This window comes from Trachurus trachurus (genome assembly GCF_905171665.1).
Source record: "Trachurus trachurus genome assembly, chromosome: 11".
Classification (NCBI taxonomy): Eukaryota; Metazoa; Chordata; class Actinopteri; order Carangiformes; family Carangidae; genus Trachurus; species Trachurus trachurus.
Window position 1 is genome coordinate 19,263,177 of NC_139904.1, and position 21,193 is coordinate 19,284,369.

The 21,193-nt window shown below is 41.2% G+C and overlaps 3 protein-coding genes across 5 annotated transcripts; 2 read left to right on the forward strand and 1 right to left on the reverse strand.

The window, feature by feature from the left end:
- Nucleotides 1–652: 652 nt before the first annotated feature.
- otud6b (OTU deubiquitinase 6B) lies at nt 653–5,145 on the reverse strand. The gene is made up of 8 exons (XM_083982383.1): nt 4,906–5,145; nt 3,277–3,425; nt 2,986–3,084; nt 2,525–2,725; nt 1,843–1,963; nt 1,653–1,714; nt 1,453–1,559; nt 653–938 (listed from the first exon to the last, which is right to left on the reverse strand). Exons 1-8 carry the CDS (start codon nt 4,979–4,981, stop codon nt 854–856), a joined length of 900 nt encoding a protein of 299 aa, XP_083838509.1. The 5' UTR covers nt 4,982–5,145; the 3' UTR covers nt 653–853.
- A 718-nt stretch (nt 5,146–5,863) lies between these two features.
- LOC310993909 (ras-related protein Rab-5A) lies at nt 5,864–12,539 on the forward strand. Of its 2 annotated transcripts, none has more exons than XM_083982386.1 (6): nt 5,864–6,093; nt 8,366–8,572; nt 8,865–9,016; nt 9,191–9,313; nt 9,509–9,602; nt 9,843–12,539. In XM_083982386.1, the coding sequence occupies exons 2-6, from the start codon at nt 8,407–8,409 to the stop codon at nt 9,956–9,958; spliced, it is 651 nt and encodes a 216-aa protein (XP_083838512.1). In that variant the 5' UTR covers nt 5,864–6,093; nt 8,366–8,406; the 3' UTR covers nt 9,959–12,539. The 2 variants fall into 2 exon arrangements, with proteins under 2 accessions (XP_083838512.1, XP_083838513.1); XM_083982387.1 differs by having other exon boundaries at nt 5,896–6,093; nt 8,369–8,572.
- Nucleotides 12,540–13,010: 471 nt separating this feature from the next.
- kat2b (K(lysine) acetyltransferase 2B) lies at nt 13,011–20,912 on the forward strand. Of its 2 annotated transcripts, XM_083982375.1 has the most exons (18): nt 13,011–13,307; nt 14,264–14,390; nt 14,521–14,666; nt 14,766–14,852; nt 15,221–15,402; nt 15,498–15,689; nt 15,886–15,980; nt 16,128–16,253; nt 16,523–16,656; nt 17,150–17,358; nt 17,444–17,570; nt 17,668–17,778; nt 18,098–18,241; nt 18,346–18,460; nt 18,592–18,622; nt 18,991–19,054; nt 19,179–19,263; nt 19,415–20,912. In XM_083982375.1, the coding sequence occupies exons 1-18, from the start codon at nt 13,107–13,109 to the stop codon at nt 19,606–19,608; spliced, it is 2,370 nt and encodes a 789-aa protein (XP_083838501.1). In that variant the 5' UTR covers nt 13,011–13,106; the 3' UTR covers nt 19,609–20,912. The 2 variants fall into 2 exon arrangements, with proteins under 2 accessions (XP_083838501.1, XP_083838502.1); XM_083982376.1 differs by lacking the exon at nt 17,668–17,778.
- Nucleotides 20,913–21,193: the final 281 nt, after the last annotated feature.

Sequence of the window (21,193 nt, forward strand, 5' to 3'; positions counted from 1 at the left end):
TTTCTGACAAACCAAATGTTCAGGCAATGTCGACATCTAGTGGTGATAGCAGAGCATAGCAGCTGTTTTACCCTGCACTTTCAAAGATAATGGAGAAAACAATAAATATTTGATTGTAGATTATAGATTGGCATGATGGATACCAAATGGACTTGAAAGATATTTAAAGTATTTACAGTATGGCAATAACACATGGTAATCTTACATTGGACCTGTAGAATAAAATCTGGAACAAGACAGCAGAGCACTGGCATTTTTGTACAGACAAGACAATAGCCAGTATTTATTATTCAAGAACTTATTGGCTGGGGCGTGTGTGTGTGTCTCTCTACATTTCCCCACTCATTTAATAATAAAAATGAATATATCCCACTCAGAAACGCCACAAATAAATCGATAAGACAACTCAATCTCATGATTATTGTATGCGTTTATGTAACAACAATCGATATGGTTGACAGGTTCAACAACTCAGTTCTTTCCAAGAACGCTGCAAAAGTTCGATAACCTCTCGGGACTGTTGACATTTACAGTGGTTGAGTGACATGCGTGGTCGACAGCTCTTCCATGCTCTCCTGCCCATTGGGATTTTCTTAACAAATACCTTAAACCACTTTATTCCTAAATCAGTCACAACCCCCCTCCCCCCTCCCCCCAAACCCGGGGGTCACTAGTTAAGACCAAGGGTGTCCAATGTAAAATCGTTAACACATTAATTTCCTTCCTATGTTATTTTTCATTAGCACGATACACCCTTTCAGATACGTTTGTATTCAGGGGCCCTTGGTGTGAGTGGTTTGAACACTCTGCATTACACAAACTGGTTCATGTCAAACCAAGACTCAGCTGTCTCTCAGCTGTCCTCTGCATTAGCTTGATCCTTTAGCCGCTCCACAGAATTGTAGTGCTCTCCCAGTCCATAGGCATGACGCATGTACCTGCAAACAATAAGATAATAAACTCTGAGTCCAGATATCAACACAGCAAAACTACACAAATTGTATAGAGCAATATCAACGCCTTAATTATAGTTTTATATGCAAATTTTTCTGTCTATGGCTGTTTTCATGTTCTGTGTGAGCGCCATGATGCATAAAATTCAAATGTAGTTACATGAGGATCCAAAACTGTCATATCAGTTCAGTACTGTACAGTACAGTCCATGTCTTTGATATCAATTACTCAAACTAGCACTGACCCTTAACTGGTGAGGGTGGCAGCATGCTGCATGAAAGAAGTCTTTGATACAGCCCTTCATAAACGCTTATTTTACATAACGGGGGTTACAGATTACAGATGAACCTTGCAGTAGGCAAACATTGTCATGAATGCCTTGTCTGGTTTCCACAGTATGACTGAACTGTCTCATTAAAATGTAATTATGCTGTATATATTTATAAAACTAAGAGAGCTTACAATACAACAATGAGTAAAAACATATAAACAACATACACAAGGGTGATGGGTTCACCATCATGTTCCTCCCCAATTTTTATAGTTGGGGATTCAGCCTGGATCACTTCTATTGGCAGGTGGAGGACCTTTGTCAAAGCTTGCAGCTGTTGGGTGAAAGATTAAAAAAAGAGACCGATTACTGTAAAGAACAAGGAGTAACAACACAGCGCATCTGTGAAACAACTTGAAAAACTCACTTCCAGCTGTCCACCCCAGGCTGCTGTGTGCTCCACTTCACCGCAGTATTTCTCAAACTCATCTGGAAACCAATACACCCACAAATGACTGTTTGAAAACTGTGCAAGTGCATAAACACTTTCTAAATGTAGGATGCGTGTGTGGCTTCTATTTTTGGTTGTTTTACCAAAGCAAAGATAACAGTGTTACCTGTTGTGTACATGTCACCAGTGTTGGCGTTGGTGAGGAAAGGCAGAAAGTCATCAGCATGGTTTCTCATGTGATCAGCAGTGCGGGTCCTCAGTTCTTTCATACTCATTGACAATCCGGGCTAGAACAAAAAACAACACATCATGTACCCTTTATGTACAAACTGTGTCGAAAGTTGCCAATTTTTTTTATTATTTTAGTATTTATTTCGCACACTTATTGCTCATCACATTATCGACTGGGTATTGAAACCACATCTACAGCTATAATACATCTGTGAACTTCATCATTGTGCACATTTGAATTATTCTAATTATCAGTTCATCATATTAAGTGGTACAATATTATGTGAGTATGTCATATGATTACTGCGTACCACTTTGTTGAGTGCAATTGCAGTACTTTATTATTTTGCTTATACAATGTGTAGGTGTTATATTCAAGTTGGTTATTAACAACTTGTTAGTGTGCATTTTTGGTTCCAACCTGCCACTGTTTGCAGAAGGGACAAGTATAAATGTGACAGTGTATGAGTTGCACATCCTGCTATAAGAGTAGAGCAAAGTTGACTCATATGTCCTGCCATGTAGGTGGTGTTTATTAGAAGACAAAAAAAGAATTGTTGCCAACTTGTCTGCTACTGACCGAGAAATAAGGGTTACACATCTGTAACAATATGTACCTTTGCTCGCTGTGTCAGCTGATCTTCAATGGCACGGTACATGCAGTGGCCGTCGGAGGAGATCTCCTTGATCTGAAGCTGTTGCTGGGCAAGTTTCTGAGCCAGCTTCAAACCCTCCTGGTGCCTCACACCCTGCAGGTTCTGCACCTCGGCCTCTGCTATCCTGCTCTCCCTCTCCTTCTCCTGGGCAGCCTTCTTCTCCTGAAGACGGTCATTTAAATAGTATTTAATGAAGATAAGGATTGTTTAGGTAGACAGCTTCACTTGTGGCATATGCATGTGCCCACTGCCCACCCAAGCAATCATCTAACAGGAGCAAGCAATTAAGGTTAGTCATCTTTACAAGATACTTCTATTCAGACCAAACCTCTGTTTGGGTATCTGGGATGACTTGAATCAAATGCTGTGGGCAAAAACACACAGCACTTAAAACTGCTCTGTTTAAGAAGAGACCTACTTACCCTTCTCTTCTGGGCTTTGGTTACACGTGGCTGTTTGTCATCCTCTGGTTCTCCATCCCCCATATCAATGGTCTCCACTCCATTTATCACCTGCTCCACCTTGAAAAATTAAGTGAGCAGAGCTGTGTTTGTCATACATTTATATTAATCAAATAAACATTCTTAATGCAAACCTGAATTCTGATAAACAAATAAAAAAATACATGTTCTTTGCATACTTGCTTGGTACTGAACTGTATTTTTTTTTAAATACATAACCATGTTATTTGTCAGTCATGAGAATGCTTTTACCTTTGAGTCATCTGTGGATTTGAGTTGCTGGATTTCCTCCTCGTGTTTTTGACAAAGGTCAGCTTCCAGCTTGGCAACCTCCTCTGTCAATTGTTTCCTCCTTTTCTTGTCATTTTTGGGAACCGCATTTTTCATGCTCTGGATTTTGGCTGAAAATTAAGCACAAGCACAGAAAACATACTTCAATAAAACAACCCCACACACTTTATACAGAATATAACAGTCTTAGATGAACTAGAAGCACTACATGGATGCAATCAACGGTGAGGTGATACTGATGCACCTTACGTTGAGTTTATAGGTTAATAGAGATTCAAATTATATGTCCTTTTTTCAACCATAAATTATATGTTTCAGGAAACTGCTGCTGAACCTCCTTTCATTCAATTCAATTCAATTTTATTTTATTTATATAGCACATTTCATACGACAAGGGCAAACTCAGTGTGCTTCACAAAAACAAAACAAAAGCACATACACCTAAAATACATATAAAGGCAAGAACAAAAATACAAAAAAGAAGGTAATGCAAATTAAAAACAATTAAAAATTAAAAGCTTGTGAGAAAGAAATGTTTTAGTCTGCTTTTAAAAGAAGATACTGTTGTAGCAGACCTGAGTTCGTGTGGTAGGGAATTCCAAAGAATATAGGACCAAAATGACTGAAAGCACCATGAGCTGATTTTGAATGTATTCTTGGAATAGCGAGTAGACCTTTACTTCTGGCGTGTCTCAGTGAGCATGTCAGAGATGTATGAAGGAGCTGCACAATTCAGAGCTTTAAAAGCCGTAAGTAAAATTTAAAAATCAATTCTTTGCTCCACTGGAAGCCAGTAAGAGATGCTAAAATCGGAGTATTGTGTTCACACCTTTTGGTTCTTGTTAAAACTCTGGCTGCAGCATTCTGAATATGAATGAAATAAAGTACTACATGGTATAAAGAGACAAATAAAACAGAAACAGGCATGCCATGTATGTATGAATATATAACTACTATGTAAATACCAGCAGATGAAAAACAGATGCATACATTAATATATTTATATAACGCAACGCAACCATGAACAACAATCTACATTCTACAATGTCTACAGACACTGTAGACATGAATAAACTGCAAGCAAGGATACAATACAGTAGTGCAATGATGCAAGACTGCTGGAATAAATTCTGAAAGACTACATTCATAAACAGAAAGTGGGTATATACTTATAATGGCAATACTGTTAAAATGGTATTTTGTCCTTGTGGGGAACATATAGGTGGACGGTATAGATACATTAAAAGTTACAACGCACACAGACCTGTGGTGTGGTGCAGTGGATTCCTACCCTCTGTGACGCTGGGTTTTTGACCCTAAAAACTAAACTCCTTCGGTTATCTATCCAAATAATGGTAACTAACACTGGCTATTAGGCTAGTAAACAAAAGAACTGGGATGACTGAATTATCCTCATGATCTCACACCTGCCTCCTGTCACATCACAGGCTCTGACACTAGAGCTGGTGGCTAAAATGGCCTGAGTTAGAAAAATGTAATGCAACACAACAGAAGAAGACACATTACGAGCAAAGGCTACCTTTTACTAACACAGGTAGGACGAATGAAAACAGCTGAGGCTATATTTACCTTGTAGATCTTTCTTTTCCTTGCGGTGCTGCTTGGCCAGCAGCTCCTCTGCTGTCTCCACTAACCCCTCCTCCATGACTTGATGCTGTTGCTCACTTTGTTCAGTAGCGGCGACAATAAACCGACGACCGGTAGATAAACAACCTGTTAAAGCGCCCCGGTAATTAAAAAAGACACATCACCAACCCGAGATAAAAATATATACTCTGCAATAAATAAAACGTGCTGTTATGGCCTTATCCGGAAGAGACGAGGGGACTGGGCGGAGCTTTCTTCTTCTTCTCCTCCCTGACACTTATTATTATCGTCCCAACAGCGCCGCCTCTTGACTTTTTACTGTGCTGCAGATCTTTGAAGGCACCTGACTCTGATATACTACTGTAAACTACTGCAAATATATCTAATCAACACTACCATTTAAGTCAACAACTTTTTATTTACTTTTTACTCCCCCCCCCCCCCCCCCCCTAGTTTCTCAGATATAGCCTAACCATTGTGACAAAACATAGTCAACAAGATGGATTATGTAGGATAAGGCTATGTCTATCTCTACATACTGTACCCATATCTATACTGTACATAGCTGACATTTTGTATCAGTGGTGCAAACAGCTGCAATTAAACACATTTTCTGAACCAAAATGACATGGACCTCCTTTGCCCAGGTGATTATCCTTATTGTTTCTAGAATAATATATTTTCACAAGTTTCATAGATTTGCCTCTAACCTATTATTTGAATCAGGCGCGGTGCAATAAAATGAATATAAACTGTAGAAACCATGAATCCAAATATTACAACAGTTGTACAAAATAAAATAAAAATAATAAAACATGCCCTGGGGAAATATTAAAAAGGCATAACGCAACAGATTTAATTCATACATTGCTACCATTTAAAAACACATCCCTAGCTGTGTTAGTAGCCGGGGTGTTGTGGGTGTTGTGTAGCGCGGACTACGTGCTGTGTGACGTGGCGCGGGAGGCGGAAGAGCTTGTTTGTGTTTTGGTTCTAAGGGGAAGTTGCGAGAAGAAAGAAAGAAAAGGAGGAGACGTGACGGGATTGTTGAAATTTTCTTGGTTTCCCCCTTAGCACCACCTCACCACAGTTCCCCCCGGGGTCCCCTCCCTGTGTAAATAACAACAGCGGCTGCATTTTAAAAGTTCAAAACATCGCCTGGCTCCTCGGGTAAGTCGGCACTTTGGCCGTGAATTGACGTGAAGAAGTTGTGTGTTTTTCCAGCTGGAGGACTGGCTGGCTGGCTGGCTGGCTAGCGCTAACGTTTTGCTCAGTTGTCATGATCGGGGACTAAAAAGTGAGCTAGCGCAGCCTGTCGCTAGCGGGCTCCAGCTGCTTGATATCGGTGATATGTGCAGACAAGATAATGCAGGGAAAAAACGGCCCTTTGTCGCACAAGTCCCTCTTATCTCGTCCGTGTCGATGTGTTGCCATTAGCAAGTGGCCAGTGGTGACTGTGTGCTAGCTGACGGCTACATGGGTGGACTCAGGTCAGTGGGTGGGATGCTAACACTGCTAACACAAGCTAGCGTTAGTGTTTTGGTTAATTGAGGCTTGGCTACTCCCCATTAAACAACCTTATCCAGTCAGCACGGCATTTCAGTTTTAATGACACCACGTAGCAGGACAACGACTAGTTAGCTTGCTGACCCATCACACTTACTCCCCTTTAGTTTTTATTTGGCTATGTGCTTGTTGTTGTCGTCTGACGTGCTGTTGATAAAGTAGTTAGGGGACTGCTAACAAGCTAGACAACAAAAACAGCTTGGAAAATGGCGTCCTCCTCTAAAAAAAAAAAAATCAAAAGAGATATAAAGCTACAGCTAACAACAACAGCAAGTGTGTTTACAGTAAACTAACGACACACATTGTGGAAGCAGTGCAGTCACGCAGTGCGCAGCGTTAATGCTGACAGACTGTGCCAAGAGTTAACGCAGTTACTGCTCTGTCGCTGCGATTTCTGACTGTCTAAGTTATTTGTTTTCTTCCTGTTCGACTGCATTTGAAGGATGGATTTGTTTGGGAAATGTAAAGCATTTGTGTCTAACTACCTTGGAAGCAACCTCTCCAGTCGTCTTCATGTGCTTTGCGCCTCAAAGCGTTTTATTTACAAGGACAGTCTCATGCCAAAACCCCCGGATTTGAGAGTGTTTAGTTTGTTATTGTCAGATTGATCTCTTCTTACTTTGTTATTGGGTAAACAGAGTCGTTGATATTGCGACCAAAGGATTAAAGATACACACAGGTGTGAACCATTTGAACAGGAACAGGTTGTTGTAATACAGAGGCTATTAGCTTCAGTTATTATACATTTGACAGACTGATATAATACCACATCTAGTTACTTGAACGCAAATTTGGTATTTTCCTCTGCACGTTATGACAGTTAGGTATTTGAACATTGTTATATATGTCAATAGAAAAGGGTTATGTATCCTTAGTGGATGGCCTCACAATATAACAGATTGTATATGAGAAATTTGTGTCTAATGATACACAGAGGTAGCTTTTTTGCAGAGCCATTGAACATAATTACATTAGGTATGAGTATGACAAGCAAATGTTGTTGTTGTTTTTTTTGCTGAAGATGTTATGTAGTTATGTAGTCTCCTGGATAAGGGAGTGTGGGGTGCACATTGAAAGTCATCATCATGTTGGTGGTGTGGAATAAGAAGATTCAACAAAACATGCACAGTCAGGACAGAGTCTTTGTGCAAAATCAGACACAGGCTGTGATTATCTCTTGACAACAGCCATCTGTTGTATACAAATTAGTCAGCAGTTCATTCCTAAATAAGTTAGTAAGCAATGCGTGGTATGTATCCATACAGGGGTTCTCGCAACTCGTAGGTGGCTCCAGTGATGTGATGTGATGTGTGGGTGGGTGGGAGGGTGAAACCTCCTGCAACTGTTGTGGTCCTTGACAAGGCTTCTTTTGCGTGCTGTTAACTGTATGTGGTTGTGGCTGACTTTCTCTGCCTCTTTGATAATGTCATTCATAAAGGCATTGTTGGCACGTCATGTCTACTTGTTTGTAGTGAGTATGGTAGTGTGGTCTCTGCAAAACTGGAGGAATGCAAAACATGTGTGGATGTGAAATGCGTTATTTTCAATTTGTATGCTCTGCGGACACCATTGGCACAGTCAGTCACTGTTAGCCTGACAAGACTATTAAATTAACAAGTAATAGAGAATGAGGGCATATCTAACTGTTGCAAAGGTGCTGACTAATGTTTGTTTTGATGATGATCACTGAGGCAAGAGCCTCCGTGTTTAATTACTTACCATTAGCATATCAAAACAAAGTAATGGAGGGACGTATTTATTCTTACAGATATATTTTGTTATATGTACTCTGCGATGTGATTATCTGTAGTGTTTTATAGTGCTTTCTACTTTGTGATTATCAGCAAACAGAAATATCTTCTTTTGGTTCTTGCAGCAGAAGTCCTGATAGTGAGGTTGGGGGTATCTGACTAGGTCATGGCCAATCGGGGAGGAGCTACAAGACCCAATGGACCCAATGCAGGGAACAAGATCTGTCAGTTTAAGCTGGTGCTGCTGGGCGAGTCAGCTGTTGGAAAGTCCAGCTTAGTGCTTCGCTTCGTCAAGGGCCAGTTCCATGAATTCCAGGAGAGCACAATTGGAGGTGAGCTATATATTGAGAGGCCGGGGTTCATCAGTTAGTTAACATACAGATTAAAAGAAATATAAACTTATAAACTTGAACTGTAACTTAGTAACTCAGTTCTCCAGTTCAAGTAAGACTGACTCTTGTGATGTGAGCTACAGTTGATCTAACTTAATAGGAATAGATAATGTTTTGTGTTCATATATTAATGAGCATTTTTACTTACATGGTGTTGCAAACAGTATTGTTTTTGGTGTATATATTAATTGTCTGCTGCTGACTCACACCTCATTTTATCTCATCCTTTCAGCTGCCTTTCTCACCCAGACAGTGTGTCTAGATGACACAACAGTGAAGTTTGAAATCTGGGACACTGCAGGTCAGGAGCGTTACCACAGCTTGGCACCTATGTATTACAGAGGAGCACAGGCTGCCATTGTGGTCTACGACATCACAAACGAGGCATGTTCATCCACCTCCCAGTTCTTCGTGCAATTTTCCTGACATTGTTCCACTTTTAAGTTGTTCTGATAGTACTTTGCATGTATTCAGTTTGCAAGATGCAGCCAGATGTGTACAACAGGTGAAAGTACAGCTGAATGTAATGACTAATGGCACAATGTCTTCTATTTGCAGGAGTCCTTTGCACGAGCAAAAAACTGGGTGAAGGAGCTGCAGAGACAAGCTAGCCCTAATATCGTCATTGCTCTGTCAGGCAACAAAGCTGACCTAGCCAGCAAGAGAGCTGTGGACTTCCAGGTCAGACCAAACAAACTGTGCCTTGAAAAAATGTGCAGGATACCTCTGGTTTTGTTAAATGTGAATACATCCAGAACATACATTACAAGTAATTAGATCCATTGCCAAGATGATCATTTTTAATATAATTTCTCATTGTCTGTCTCCTGTGCCAGAATTTATAGAAAATTGATGGTGTTTGCATTGTGTTAACAGGATGCCCAGTCCTATGCAGATGACAACAGCTTACTTTTCATGGAGACGTCAGCTAAGACATCTATGAATGTGAATGAGATATTTATGGCTATTGGTGAGTAACTATTGATACTTTATTCATAGGTTTTGCCAGTGTATTTGTAGAGGTTACACTTGTAGGTAATAGGAACTCAAATTATTTGAATAATTCAGTGAAGTATAAAGTCTAATCAGATGGATGGTTTGAGAGGCTCTGTGGATCACATTTTTTTGCATTTGTTACTTCTGCTCTGCAAATGAAAAGTTGTAGTTTCTGTTTTGTTGTTGTTTAGTTTTGCACGTTTTTGTGTTTCAGCAAAGAGATTGCCGAAGAGTGAGCCTCAGGCCGCAGGAGCCAACAGCGGGCGGACCCGGGGAGTGGACCTGACAGAAGCTGCTCAGCCAGCTAAGGCTCCATGCTGCAGTAACTAAAGTGAAGAACATCGTCCCTCCAAAACAACCTGTACAGCAGTAACTAATGCGGCAGATGCCCTGAATGCCACTGCAGTTACCAATGCTTATCTCCAATTCTCTGATCGACAAAACAAGAAAAGATGCCCTGTGCCCACTTTTTTATTTTGCAGTAGCGAAGTCAATGCCATTACACTGATCTCTCGATGTGGCTCTGCTTCTTTTCCTACATTGCGGTTCTGCTGCTGCCTGGTGAAGCCTCTTAACCATCCTTTCTTATTCTCTGCCATCAACATCTATCGGGTTTGACTGAATGGTTAATGACGGCCGATATTAGAGAGTATTACTGCGCCCTGCCTTCCATCATCTTCCTCCAAGTGTGTAGATATGAGTTATTTACAGGAAGTGATCACTTCCCCTTTTGGGGATAGCTTAAGACTTAACTACAGCAATTCTAAAACCAGTCTTCTGTTTTTGTTCATTTTGTTGACAATTTTGTTAATTATTGTTTTCTATAATTTTGTCAAAATTATGGATGCACACACATGGCCTAAAATAGAAAAACCAGAAACTGTGTTTTACCTTTTGTCTGCAGTAGCACAGGAAAAAAAAGTGTATAAGAGGAGGGTATTCTTGTGAATCAGAGAAAGAGGAAAGGCAGAAAGTGGAGGCAGACAGAGAGGAACCCGAAGCTTCTTGCCTATCTTTTGTAACTGGGACTCTTTTATCTGAAAGTTTAATACATGTCGCCTGTAGTCCTTTTAGATTTTCTTTCTCTAATTCCCTCTGCCTGCCCACTGCTCTCCACGTCTTTTACCCTCAAAACCTTTAGTAGCACTAGTGTACATTCTCTTCTACCACCCTACGGCTCCATTCTGGGGCCATGCCTGCTTCTAGCTGTCCCTAGTGGCATTGTGCAATGTTTCATAGTATTTAGATGTGATTAGAGCATCTGCAAGGACCATTGCAGCACAGTGACCCACCCCCCACCCATCCCTCTCGCTCTACCCAGCTTTCTCCACAATAAGGTGCTGGGACCTCCAAGGTACACATCAGTGTCACCACCACCCCCCATCTTCTGATGCAGTGTCCTTTCATAGATCTTGTGTAGACCACCCTTTAGTGGTTATGTTGGGGTTATTGGGTTTCTGCCTTTGGATGATTAAGTTAATGCAGATTTTCCATTGTGTAATGTTTGCAGGACCGCTGCTGGGTTTGCACATGGTAAAAAGCGAAGGTGATGGTAGGGGAGTTGCAATATGTTAAGGTTGCTTCATAATCACCTTTGAATTATAATTATTTGCCATCTTCTCTTGATTAGGAAGTGCTTTAGACACGGTTATGTGTCAGTGTGTAAAAAAAAACTGGGCCTGGGTTGTTCTGGCTGGTGACAGATTTCATCCGTTGACTCACTCACACGTGCCCATTAATGTGTGTGTATGTTTGAACACATATTTGCACATAAACACACACATTACATTTACTTATTCCCTCTCAGACCTGAACAGCATTGTACATAAGCACACACACACACACACATAGTCTGTTACACCACTCCATCACTTATGTTGATCACACATTTGTGTCTTTTCCCTATCCCAGCCTTCCCCTACACACTATACATTGTTTATATACAGACAAATGCAGCCATGCAGACACACACATTCATACAGTACATGGGGTTAATAACTTTTTTTTACAGGTCTGTCTTACTCATGCCTTGCACTAATGATGCTCATGAATATATCTTGTCATAATTACAGCCAGTGTGATATAAATATATATAAATATATATATAAAATATAAATATATAAATAATATACTGTAAATAGGGTGTTGCAGTGTAGTCTACTTTTTTTCGATTTACCAGTGACAGGACTAATGCTTGCTAGGGAGCTGTCTAGATAATCATTAAAAAAAACTGTACAGTTAGCAGAAAAAACAGCTACAATCTGGGTTTGGAGTTTTGTTGCTGTTCCTTTTTTTTTCACACAAATGGTTAAATTATAATCAGTGGTGGTCTTTATAAATGTATGTAGTGTTATTAGCAAAAAGAAAAAAGAAGAGGAAATTGCATTTATTTAGTTGTCTGTCTTGTACCTTTTTCTCAAAAGAAAAAAAAAATAATATCCAAACATTTTGGTTTCTATTTTTTAACATTATATCTTTATTGGAGTTCACTAATTCTTTTTTAGTGGTATCAGGCTTCGATGCTTTTCAGTCCAGTTGTCCTCCCTGTAAGTAGACCTGAACCTCCAGAGACACTGGTTGTAAAAACTCCAAAGGAGGCAGACACAATACAGAATAGATGGATTAACCAACTGACTGTCCCACCAATAACATCTCAGTAACATTGTGACAATATTGTAGCAACAGTGTAACATCTATCTGGCACAATGGTGATTCATGAATAAATAAATTAACACATAATAGGGATGTAAATTGTATGTTTTCTTTTGTTGTTTTTTGTTTTTTGCTATGAACACTTAATTGCAGCCGAAACCATTAAAAAAATGCAAGCATTTTACAGTACTGTTATGTAATGACCAAATAAATACTGAAATAAATTTGATCATTTATTATTGTAATCAGACTGTTTGTATATGTGTGTGCATGGATATTTTCTCAAGGACTTTCCATGGGCAGTAATTTAAAAACAATATATTTTTAACTGTCTTTATTGTCATGTTTTGTCTCCTACAGTTATAACAAATTTTCTGTATGAGTCATACACACACAAAATCCTGATAGTATTTGTCTAATTTTGTCAAGATGCCATGTGGGCTTCTCTTTGTGATATTAATGTTAATATAAAAAACACATGTTATTGTGTGTGGTTATTGTTATTAATTCCAGTAATTCTCTGTGTTGCATGACATGATCACGATCCACCAGTCACTGTGTGGACACGGCTCCGCAAGCCACACTTTTCCATTACATTTGACCTTGAAATTTTGCTATAAATGGTTGCATTTTGTGACCTCTCCTCTCTGAATTGTAGTGGAATTGGCCTATCCCATCTCAGTCCCCTAGCGGAGGAAAATGGGCCTACAGTAAGAAATTGAAAATAAGGATGAGCGCCATGTCTGATCCTCCGCTTGTGGAATAGAGCTGACGGCTGAGCGATTTTTTCCCGGGCCGGGGGTCCCGTCGGGGTTCGGTGTGAATTATGGCCGACAGCGCGGGGATTCAGCAGGGTTCGCCGGCCATCGGAGCTGCGGGCTCGGTTCCGGCCGCTCCTGGAGCCGGGGGGACGGAGGGCTCCGGCGCCGCTGGAGGATCCGCACGTATCGCCGTGAAGAAGGCGCAACTCCGCTCCTCACCTCGGCCGAAGAAACTGGAAAAACTCGGGGTGTATTCATCCTGCAAAGTATGCTATGTCTGCACATCGGTGACTTTTCAGGAAGGGTGGTTTGAGGGCGTATTTTTGACGAAGCCTGCGCGCGGTTGCAATAGTTTACAAAATGCAAGCGCAGCAAAGGAAGCCATTGCCGCACTTCGTTTTTTTTTTTTTTTTTTTTTTTTTCATTTTGCATGCACGAACCAATTATTGAAAAGGCAATATCAAAATTCTATTGGGTAAAGCGATTATTATTATTTTTTTATTTTTTTACCGTGGCACCTTTATGCCGGAGGGCTTCCAGCTGCATACTGCCTGCTGGTTTTACAGTGTTACTATGTTTCTGTCAAGGTGGGGGGTTGGTGAACGTAAACATTGGCTTGGCGTTGGAGCTTGGGAGTAGCTGTGTTGTGAGCACTGGGGCTGTATCCCGGGGTGTGTGTGTGTGTGTGTGTGTGCGCAGAAACGCGTTCATACGCTTTTCCACGGGAAATTTCACAGTGTTCCTCCGCCGCCTGTCAACGCTCGGCGCTAAATGGAGAGCATTTATTGGGTTTATGCAGGGTATGATCCGCAGAGAGGGACGGGGTCTTTGTTTTGACAGGGTGACAGCTGCTGGGAGGAGGGGGCGGAGTTTGTTGTTGTTTCACCGCGCATGCTCAGTGCAGCACCTCCAGCTGATGGTGACAGGCCTCCTGACCCCGCCTCCTCACACTGAACAAAGTCAGTCATAACAGATCCCCATTAACCTGAGAGGCCTTGCCAAGTTTTAAGATGTTTGTGTGCTGCTGTGGTAAACATACAGGAAGTTTACTCTTTACTTTTTAGGCGCAGATCTGACCAATTAGAAAGCAGATAAAACCGTGCAAGTGACTGATAACCTATCACTGTCAGGAAATATAATTTTACCTTAAAACCGGCATCAGTGACTCTAAAACACTTGAGTATAAATCTACAATCATTCATTTAAACTGTGTTTTTACTAGGCCGAGGGAGCCTGTAAGTGTAACGGCTGGAAAAGTCAGAACCCCCCTCCGACCCCCCCACGAACTGACCAGCAGTCCAACGCAGTCAACCTGCAGGAGCCATGCCGGAGCTGCTCCCACACTTTGGGTAAGTCAGCGTGACTTGGACAGAAGTAAAAAAAAAAAATAAAAAAAAAAAGACAGCAGCACGAGTTAGAGATGTAGTATTTGAAGTGCTGCTGGTGGATGAACAAACTCTCTTGTTACCCATCTCCCAGGTGATCATGTGACCCATCTAGAAAACGTTTCGGAGGAGGAAATGAACAGACTTCTAGGTATTGTCCTGGATGTGGAGTATCTCTACACGTGCGTTCACAAAGAGGAGGACGCTGACACTAAGCAGGTCTACTTCTCCCTCTTCAAAGTAAGCCTAAAACAGTTACAACACGCAGACACACCATTTTACAACCTGCATTGTGTACAAGCAAAAAACATACACACTCCTTTTCTGTATCTATTTCAGCTGCTGAGGAAATCTATACTACAGATGGGTAAGCCAATGTTAGAAGCACAGGAGAGTCCTCCATTTGAAAAGCCCAGCATTGAGCAGGTGATTACATGTTTACACACTTTAATACAGGGGTGTCAAACATACGGCCTGTGAAATTGCACTTGTGTTTCTCAAGGAATTTCATCTTGTTCATAATATGTTTTGTAAAAGGATAGTTCATTAACTGTAAACATCTTAGCCTACTTCTTTGCACTAAAAGAAAGGGGAAATTTAGTGTTCTCATTATTTATAGGTTATATTATATATACGTATGTATTATATTACTTTACTGATCCAGCCCACTTAAAATCAATTTGCGCTGTATGTGGCCTCTGAACTAAATGAGTCTGACACCCCTACAATAACACTCTTTTACTGTGCCCTACTATAATTTGTAAATTCTCTTGTTCCGTGTCTTTCTCAAATAGGGGGTGAACAATTTTGTCCAGTACAAATTCAGCCACCTACCGTCTAAAGAACGTCAAACAATCATGGAACTCGCAAAGATGTTTCTCAACCAGATCAACTACTGGCAGTTGGAGACGCCCTCCCAGAGGCGCCAGAGGGTACCCAATGACGACGCAGCCGGATACAAAGCCAACTACACTAGGTAACAGCACAAGCACATTAACCTGTCACCACGCATCACACCCGTTTACCGTCGCAGTTGCACTCATGTTGTTGTGTGTTGTGTGCTCACCACAGATGGCTCTGCTACTGCAATGTACCTCAGTTCTGCGACAGTCTACCCCGGTACGAGACCACTCAGATCTTCGGCCGGACGCTGTTGCGTTCGGTGTTCACTGTGATGAGGAAACAGCTGCTGGAGCAGGCCAGGCAGGAGAAGGACAAGCTGCCGCCCGAGAAACGCACACTCATTCTCACACACTTTCCTAAGTAAGAAAAAACACACATACAGAAACAATGAGATTGCGCTCTAACACAGGAGTAACCACAACCACTCACTCATACACCACGAGTGCAGCATATTCTTAGCGTCAAACCACATAGTGGTCACACAAGCATACTTGATGATAACATTTTTGTTTTTTAACATAGTAAAGTTGTGCTTGTTGTTTTTCCTTTGGCTCAGGTTCTTGTCTATGCTGGAGGAGGAGGTGTACAGCCACAGCTCTCCCATCTGGAGCCAAGACTTCTTGGCAGGAGGGCAGATCCCTATACACACAGGTAACACACACCCTCACAGGCGCAACAGAAACACACACCCAAACCCATACAAAGTTTGACTCGTTTCTTGAGCCTTCTGAGAGAAATGCTGCAACAACAACAACAACATGATCTCTTACTCTACTTGTCCTTCCTGTTGCTTCACAGTCATCAGTGCGCCCCCTGTGGCCAGGCCATTGTACTACAGCACCAGCCCTGTGTCGGTGGATCCGTCCTCCTGTGGGAGTGTCAGTCCAGCCAGGAAAACAGCATCTGTGTTGGAGCCAAACCCAGGTGTTACATTCAAACCTGCAATTACTCATAAGATCACAATGCTGCCATGTTATTACATAACATCTTAATCGCCACCGGGAGACAATAAGAACCAGGGTGAAGTTAACCTTGCGTTATGTTCACATTTTCATGAGGCATTTTTGCCGTCATGCATAGGTAATAACAACACATGGAGATGTTGGTTAACTTCTTGTTTGGATTTCACTTCACTGGTCAAAAGACACAAGATGATGATTTGTAACCTCCTCTCTCTCCATGCACGGTTATAGCTGGAGAGAAGCGTAAACCCTCCGAACCCCTTCCCCATGAGGAGAACAAGAGACCCAGGGTGGTGGGTGACATCCCCATGGATCTCATCAATGAAGTCATGGCAACCATCACCGACCCTGCTGCTATTCCTGAGGTAAAAGCAGAAAACATCAAGAAATTACGTTAACTGTGTGTCCCTTTTTACATAAGTTAGAAATGTAAATGTATTAAAGGAGATAATAAAGACAGTCATTTTTAAATAACAACAATTGAAAAAAGATTCCTGCACACTGTAAAACTTGCATAAGGACTTTACTTCCTTAAAAGTCCTCATGCTAGTTTTACAGTGTGTGGGAATCTTTTTTCTGTTTTTGGTCTACTGCTTTTTCGTACGCACCTGTCGCCAAGACTTCTTAGAGATGTGCATGAGCTCACTTTGAAAAACAATAATAACTGAAATCTATGCTCGGGCTGTCAACAGATTTGATCTGATCTGTTATGTAACTATGTTAAAAAGAAGTAATCTGTCCCACACAGACCTATGAATATAATTAAGATCAAAACTAGTAAGCAGTTTTGATGAAAATGTTGATGATTGGAGTAAAGGTAGGTGATAATCATGATCATATACCTTCCTTCCGGTGCAGACCAGTCTGCTGTCAGCTCACTCTGCTCGTGATGAAGCGGCCCGTCTAGAGGAGCGGCGTGGGGTGATTGAATTCCACGTCATCGGGAACTCCCTAAACCAGAAGCCCAATAAGAGGATCTTGATGTGGCTCGTCGGCCTTCAGAACGTCTTCTCCCACCAGCTTCCCCGTATGCCCAAGGAGTACATCACCCGGCTGGTCTTTGACCCGTGAGTGGAGCCGCGCCGCTGCATCATCACAGTCACAGTCCGAGATGTAGTAGAGGTGACTTGAACTCTTCTTTTTCAATGACAGGAAGCACAAGACGTTGTCGCTGATCAAGGATGGCCGTGTGATCGGAGGGATCTGCTTCCGGATGTTTCCGTCACAGGGCTTTACAGAAATCGTCTTCTGTGCCGTCACCTCCAACGAACAGGTCAAGGTGAGAGAGAGGTCCCTGCTCGTCAGCTTGGTGTAGTGCGTTGAGTCTGATTGGTCAGTTTTTGACCTTTGCCTTGTTTGTGGCTGTGTGGCTGCAGGGTTATGGGACCCATTTGATGAACCACCTAAAGGAATATCACATTAAGCATGAAATCCTCAACTTCCTCACGTATGCTGATGAGTATGCTATTGGCTACTTCAAGAAACAGGTAACGTTTGGTCCATTAATACGAATGATGCATGCATATCACATTATTATTAATCATTAGATAAAACCTACCACTTACCTAATGATGCTCTTACATGTCTGATGTTAATCTATGTGTCTGAACAGTTGCTGCTGCAGTCTGTTGTGTTTTACAATACTGACATGTTGAATTACATTTGGCAGCATTTGTTCTGGAATTTGGATTTCATCTTACATGAAAAATAAGATGGGTGTTTTTTGAATGGGCTAGTTTTTTCTGTGGTTTCAGTGGCCCTTTGTAGACCACTGCAGGGAAACAAACATCTTTTCCTCCCTCTCAGGGTTTCTCAAAGGACATCAAAGTCCCCAAGGCCAAGTATGTGGGCTACATCAAGGACTATGAGGGAGCCACACTCATGGGCTGTGAACTCAACCCCAGTATCCCCTACACAGAGTTCTCTGTTATTATCAAGAAGCAGAAGGAGGTGTGTGGGTGTTTAAATTTTAAATGAAGACTTATTATCTCTCTCTGTCCCTGTAATAACTTGTACTAACTTTTTTTAAATCCACTCTCATCTGTCTCTGTCAGATCATTAAGAAGCTGATAGAGAGGAAGCAGGCTCAGATCAGAAAAGTCTATCCGGGACTTTCCTGTTTTAAGGAAGGAGTTCGGCAGATTCCCATAGAAAGCATTCCTGGCATACGTAAGTCACTTATATGGACTTTACAATAAATGGCACTCGTCTATCTTAAAGTATTTCACATCAACATTTAGTTCCTCAACACAATTTCAGTGTTAAATATGAGGCTAATCTTGGTTTTGTTATATTAACAGGTGAAACTGGCTGGAAACCTGTAGGCAAAGGGTAAGTGTGACCCTACTGGGAAAGATGTTAAGAGTATCTTTGCGTTGCTTCGCCAAATGACTTGGCCAATGTTTTCTCCATGTTGGCAAGAAGTGGAATTTCTAAATTGGGGACTGAAGACTAGTTGGCAGAAATATAATTAGATCTCTAAGGTCAGCAATGATAGGAAGAGACTCTCACACTGTCTGCACTTTTTCATTAAGTTAAGACAGAAGCATGGGAACAATTTGCGTCAATGGGATGGGAAAATAGCTCATATGAATTGCATATGAACAAATATTTTAATTTCTTTTATCCTTACTCTAGCGCCATAATTTATCATTATTACAGTTGTGATGTTTTTGCATTCTGTATTTATTCTACTTCAGGAAAGAACTGAAAGACCCTGATCAACTGTACAGCACTCTGAAGACGATCCTCCAGCATGTGAAGGTGAAGGACCGACAAACATATACACTCAAAGTGCCTTTAATACGTTTTCACACCTGTTTCCAATAAGACTGGTCTTAACACCAATACACAATAGTTTCTAACAAGACTGGTCTTTGTGTTGTAGAGTCACCCGAACGCCTGGCCTTTCATGGAGCCTGTGAAGAAAACAGAGGCACCTGGGTACTACCAAGTGATTCGCTTCCCCATGGGTATGTTTTCACATGAGTAAAGCTGACAAGGTCAAGTGAGACACTTCAAGATCAGGCTTTATAATAAATAATAAAAGAGAGACAGACATTGCAAAGAAAATAAAAAAGAAGAAGCAGAAATTACATTTCACTTATTTTTTTCTCCAAACAGACCTCAAGACAATGAGCGAGCGTCTGAAGAGCAGGTACTACACAACACGCAAGCTGTTCATGGCCGACATGCAACGCATCTTCACCAATTGTCGTGAATATAACCCTCCGGAGAGCGAGTACTACAAGTGTGCCAACTTGCTGGAGAAATTCTTTTACACCAAGATCAAAGAAGCGGGCCTCATCGAGAAGTAGACGAGAGGACAGAGTTTCTCCTCCCCACAACAGAGGCTGAGAGGGCCCTTGGACTGTCAAGGTTGTAAGTAATGCAAGTGACAGCGGAGAGTACACACAAGCCAAGAGTAGGACTACTGATTCTGGAGCAGATCGCTTTGAGAAACATATCTTAATGTAAAACGTGCACACGGGTCTCAGATCAGGCCTGTTTTAAAGGTGGTTGTATGCAGGCCCAGATCCTGAATCAGTAGCTTAGACTGATATTTACACTGAAAGACAAGGCCACAAGGGAAGGCCTCATCGACGACCTGCGAGCCTGTTGCTGATGGGAAACAAAAGAAGCGCTGTGTCTTCGTATTTCATCAGATATCCCAGGGTGCCAAGGAAAGAAAGGACAGTGGAAGGTGTAAAAGTGATACATATTGAGCAGAGCAGAAAGCTTCTGCTCTGGTTTGTGTTAGACGTTGACAAGCACCACGGGAAGACAGCTGATCGAAGTTTCTCCACACACCTTACTTTGTGTCTCTCCATCTCCTCTCTCCTTTTCTTTCATGAATGCCTGCCTCCCCCTCCTCCTCTCAGTTGACTCAGGTAGAGATGTTGTGAGCAGCAATGACATCAACTGTGTGTGAAGTCATTGCACAAGTGTTACCTTCGAGGAAACCGTGACTGAGAGATCAGATTTTCCTGTCGTATTTAATCTTGTTCCTGTGAGCGTGCGCGCCACCGATGAGGTCAAAGTTTGTCTGTGATGAGTTCATCCTGCCAAAAGAGGAATACATACTTTAAATTTGTACAGATTTTAATTATTTTAAAGCACTTATACCCACTGTATATTTTAAATGTGTATATAACATATATTTTCTCTTTCAGAACTAAAAAGTCTTCTTTTTTGTATAAGCCACCTAGGGCTGTTTGACTATCAAAATGCACTTTTATTTTTCCAAGTATTAGTAAACATAAATGAGAGCTTCTTCTTTTCTTCAGAATTTGTTTGACATATAAATTACCGCTGTTGACTAAGGACTAATTTAATTATCTAGAGTTTATTCTTATTTATGTGCTGTAATTTAAAAGAATTATGCTTAAGACAAGGTTAATTTATTCTTTCTTATTTTTGTCCTGCAGATGGAGATTGATAACTTTATACTTTGGAGATAAATGAAGATTGTGCAATACTATGTAGTTTTGCCGTTTTGTAAAAAGGTGTTTGTACTTTTCAAACCTTAGGAAAAAATACATTTTGTAATATGTCTGGAAAAATTATTTCATGCTCTTTGTACAACTGGTTTTAATGACATAGTATTAGCCTATTTTATAGACTGAATAAAACAGAAGTGAGGCTAACAGTGTCTGTACTCATTCAACTCAATTTTTCAACAATTTTCCCAGGGTGCACTTGAAAGTTTTTTACTTGTAAAAAAAAAGAACAGGAAGCAGTGTTCTGTGCTTCCTTTTTAACGGAGCTGCTCGGGTCTAATAATTAGGGACGTTGTAATTTCTCATTCACACCAACAAAAGATTTAGAATTAACATTCAAGAGTGGCATGGTACATTGACTGCACTTACTGTATAAGGATGGAGCAGCAATCGGGTAAGTTGG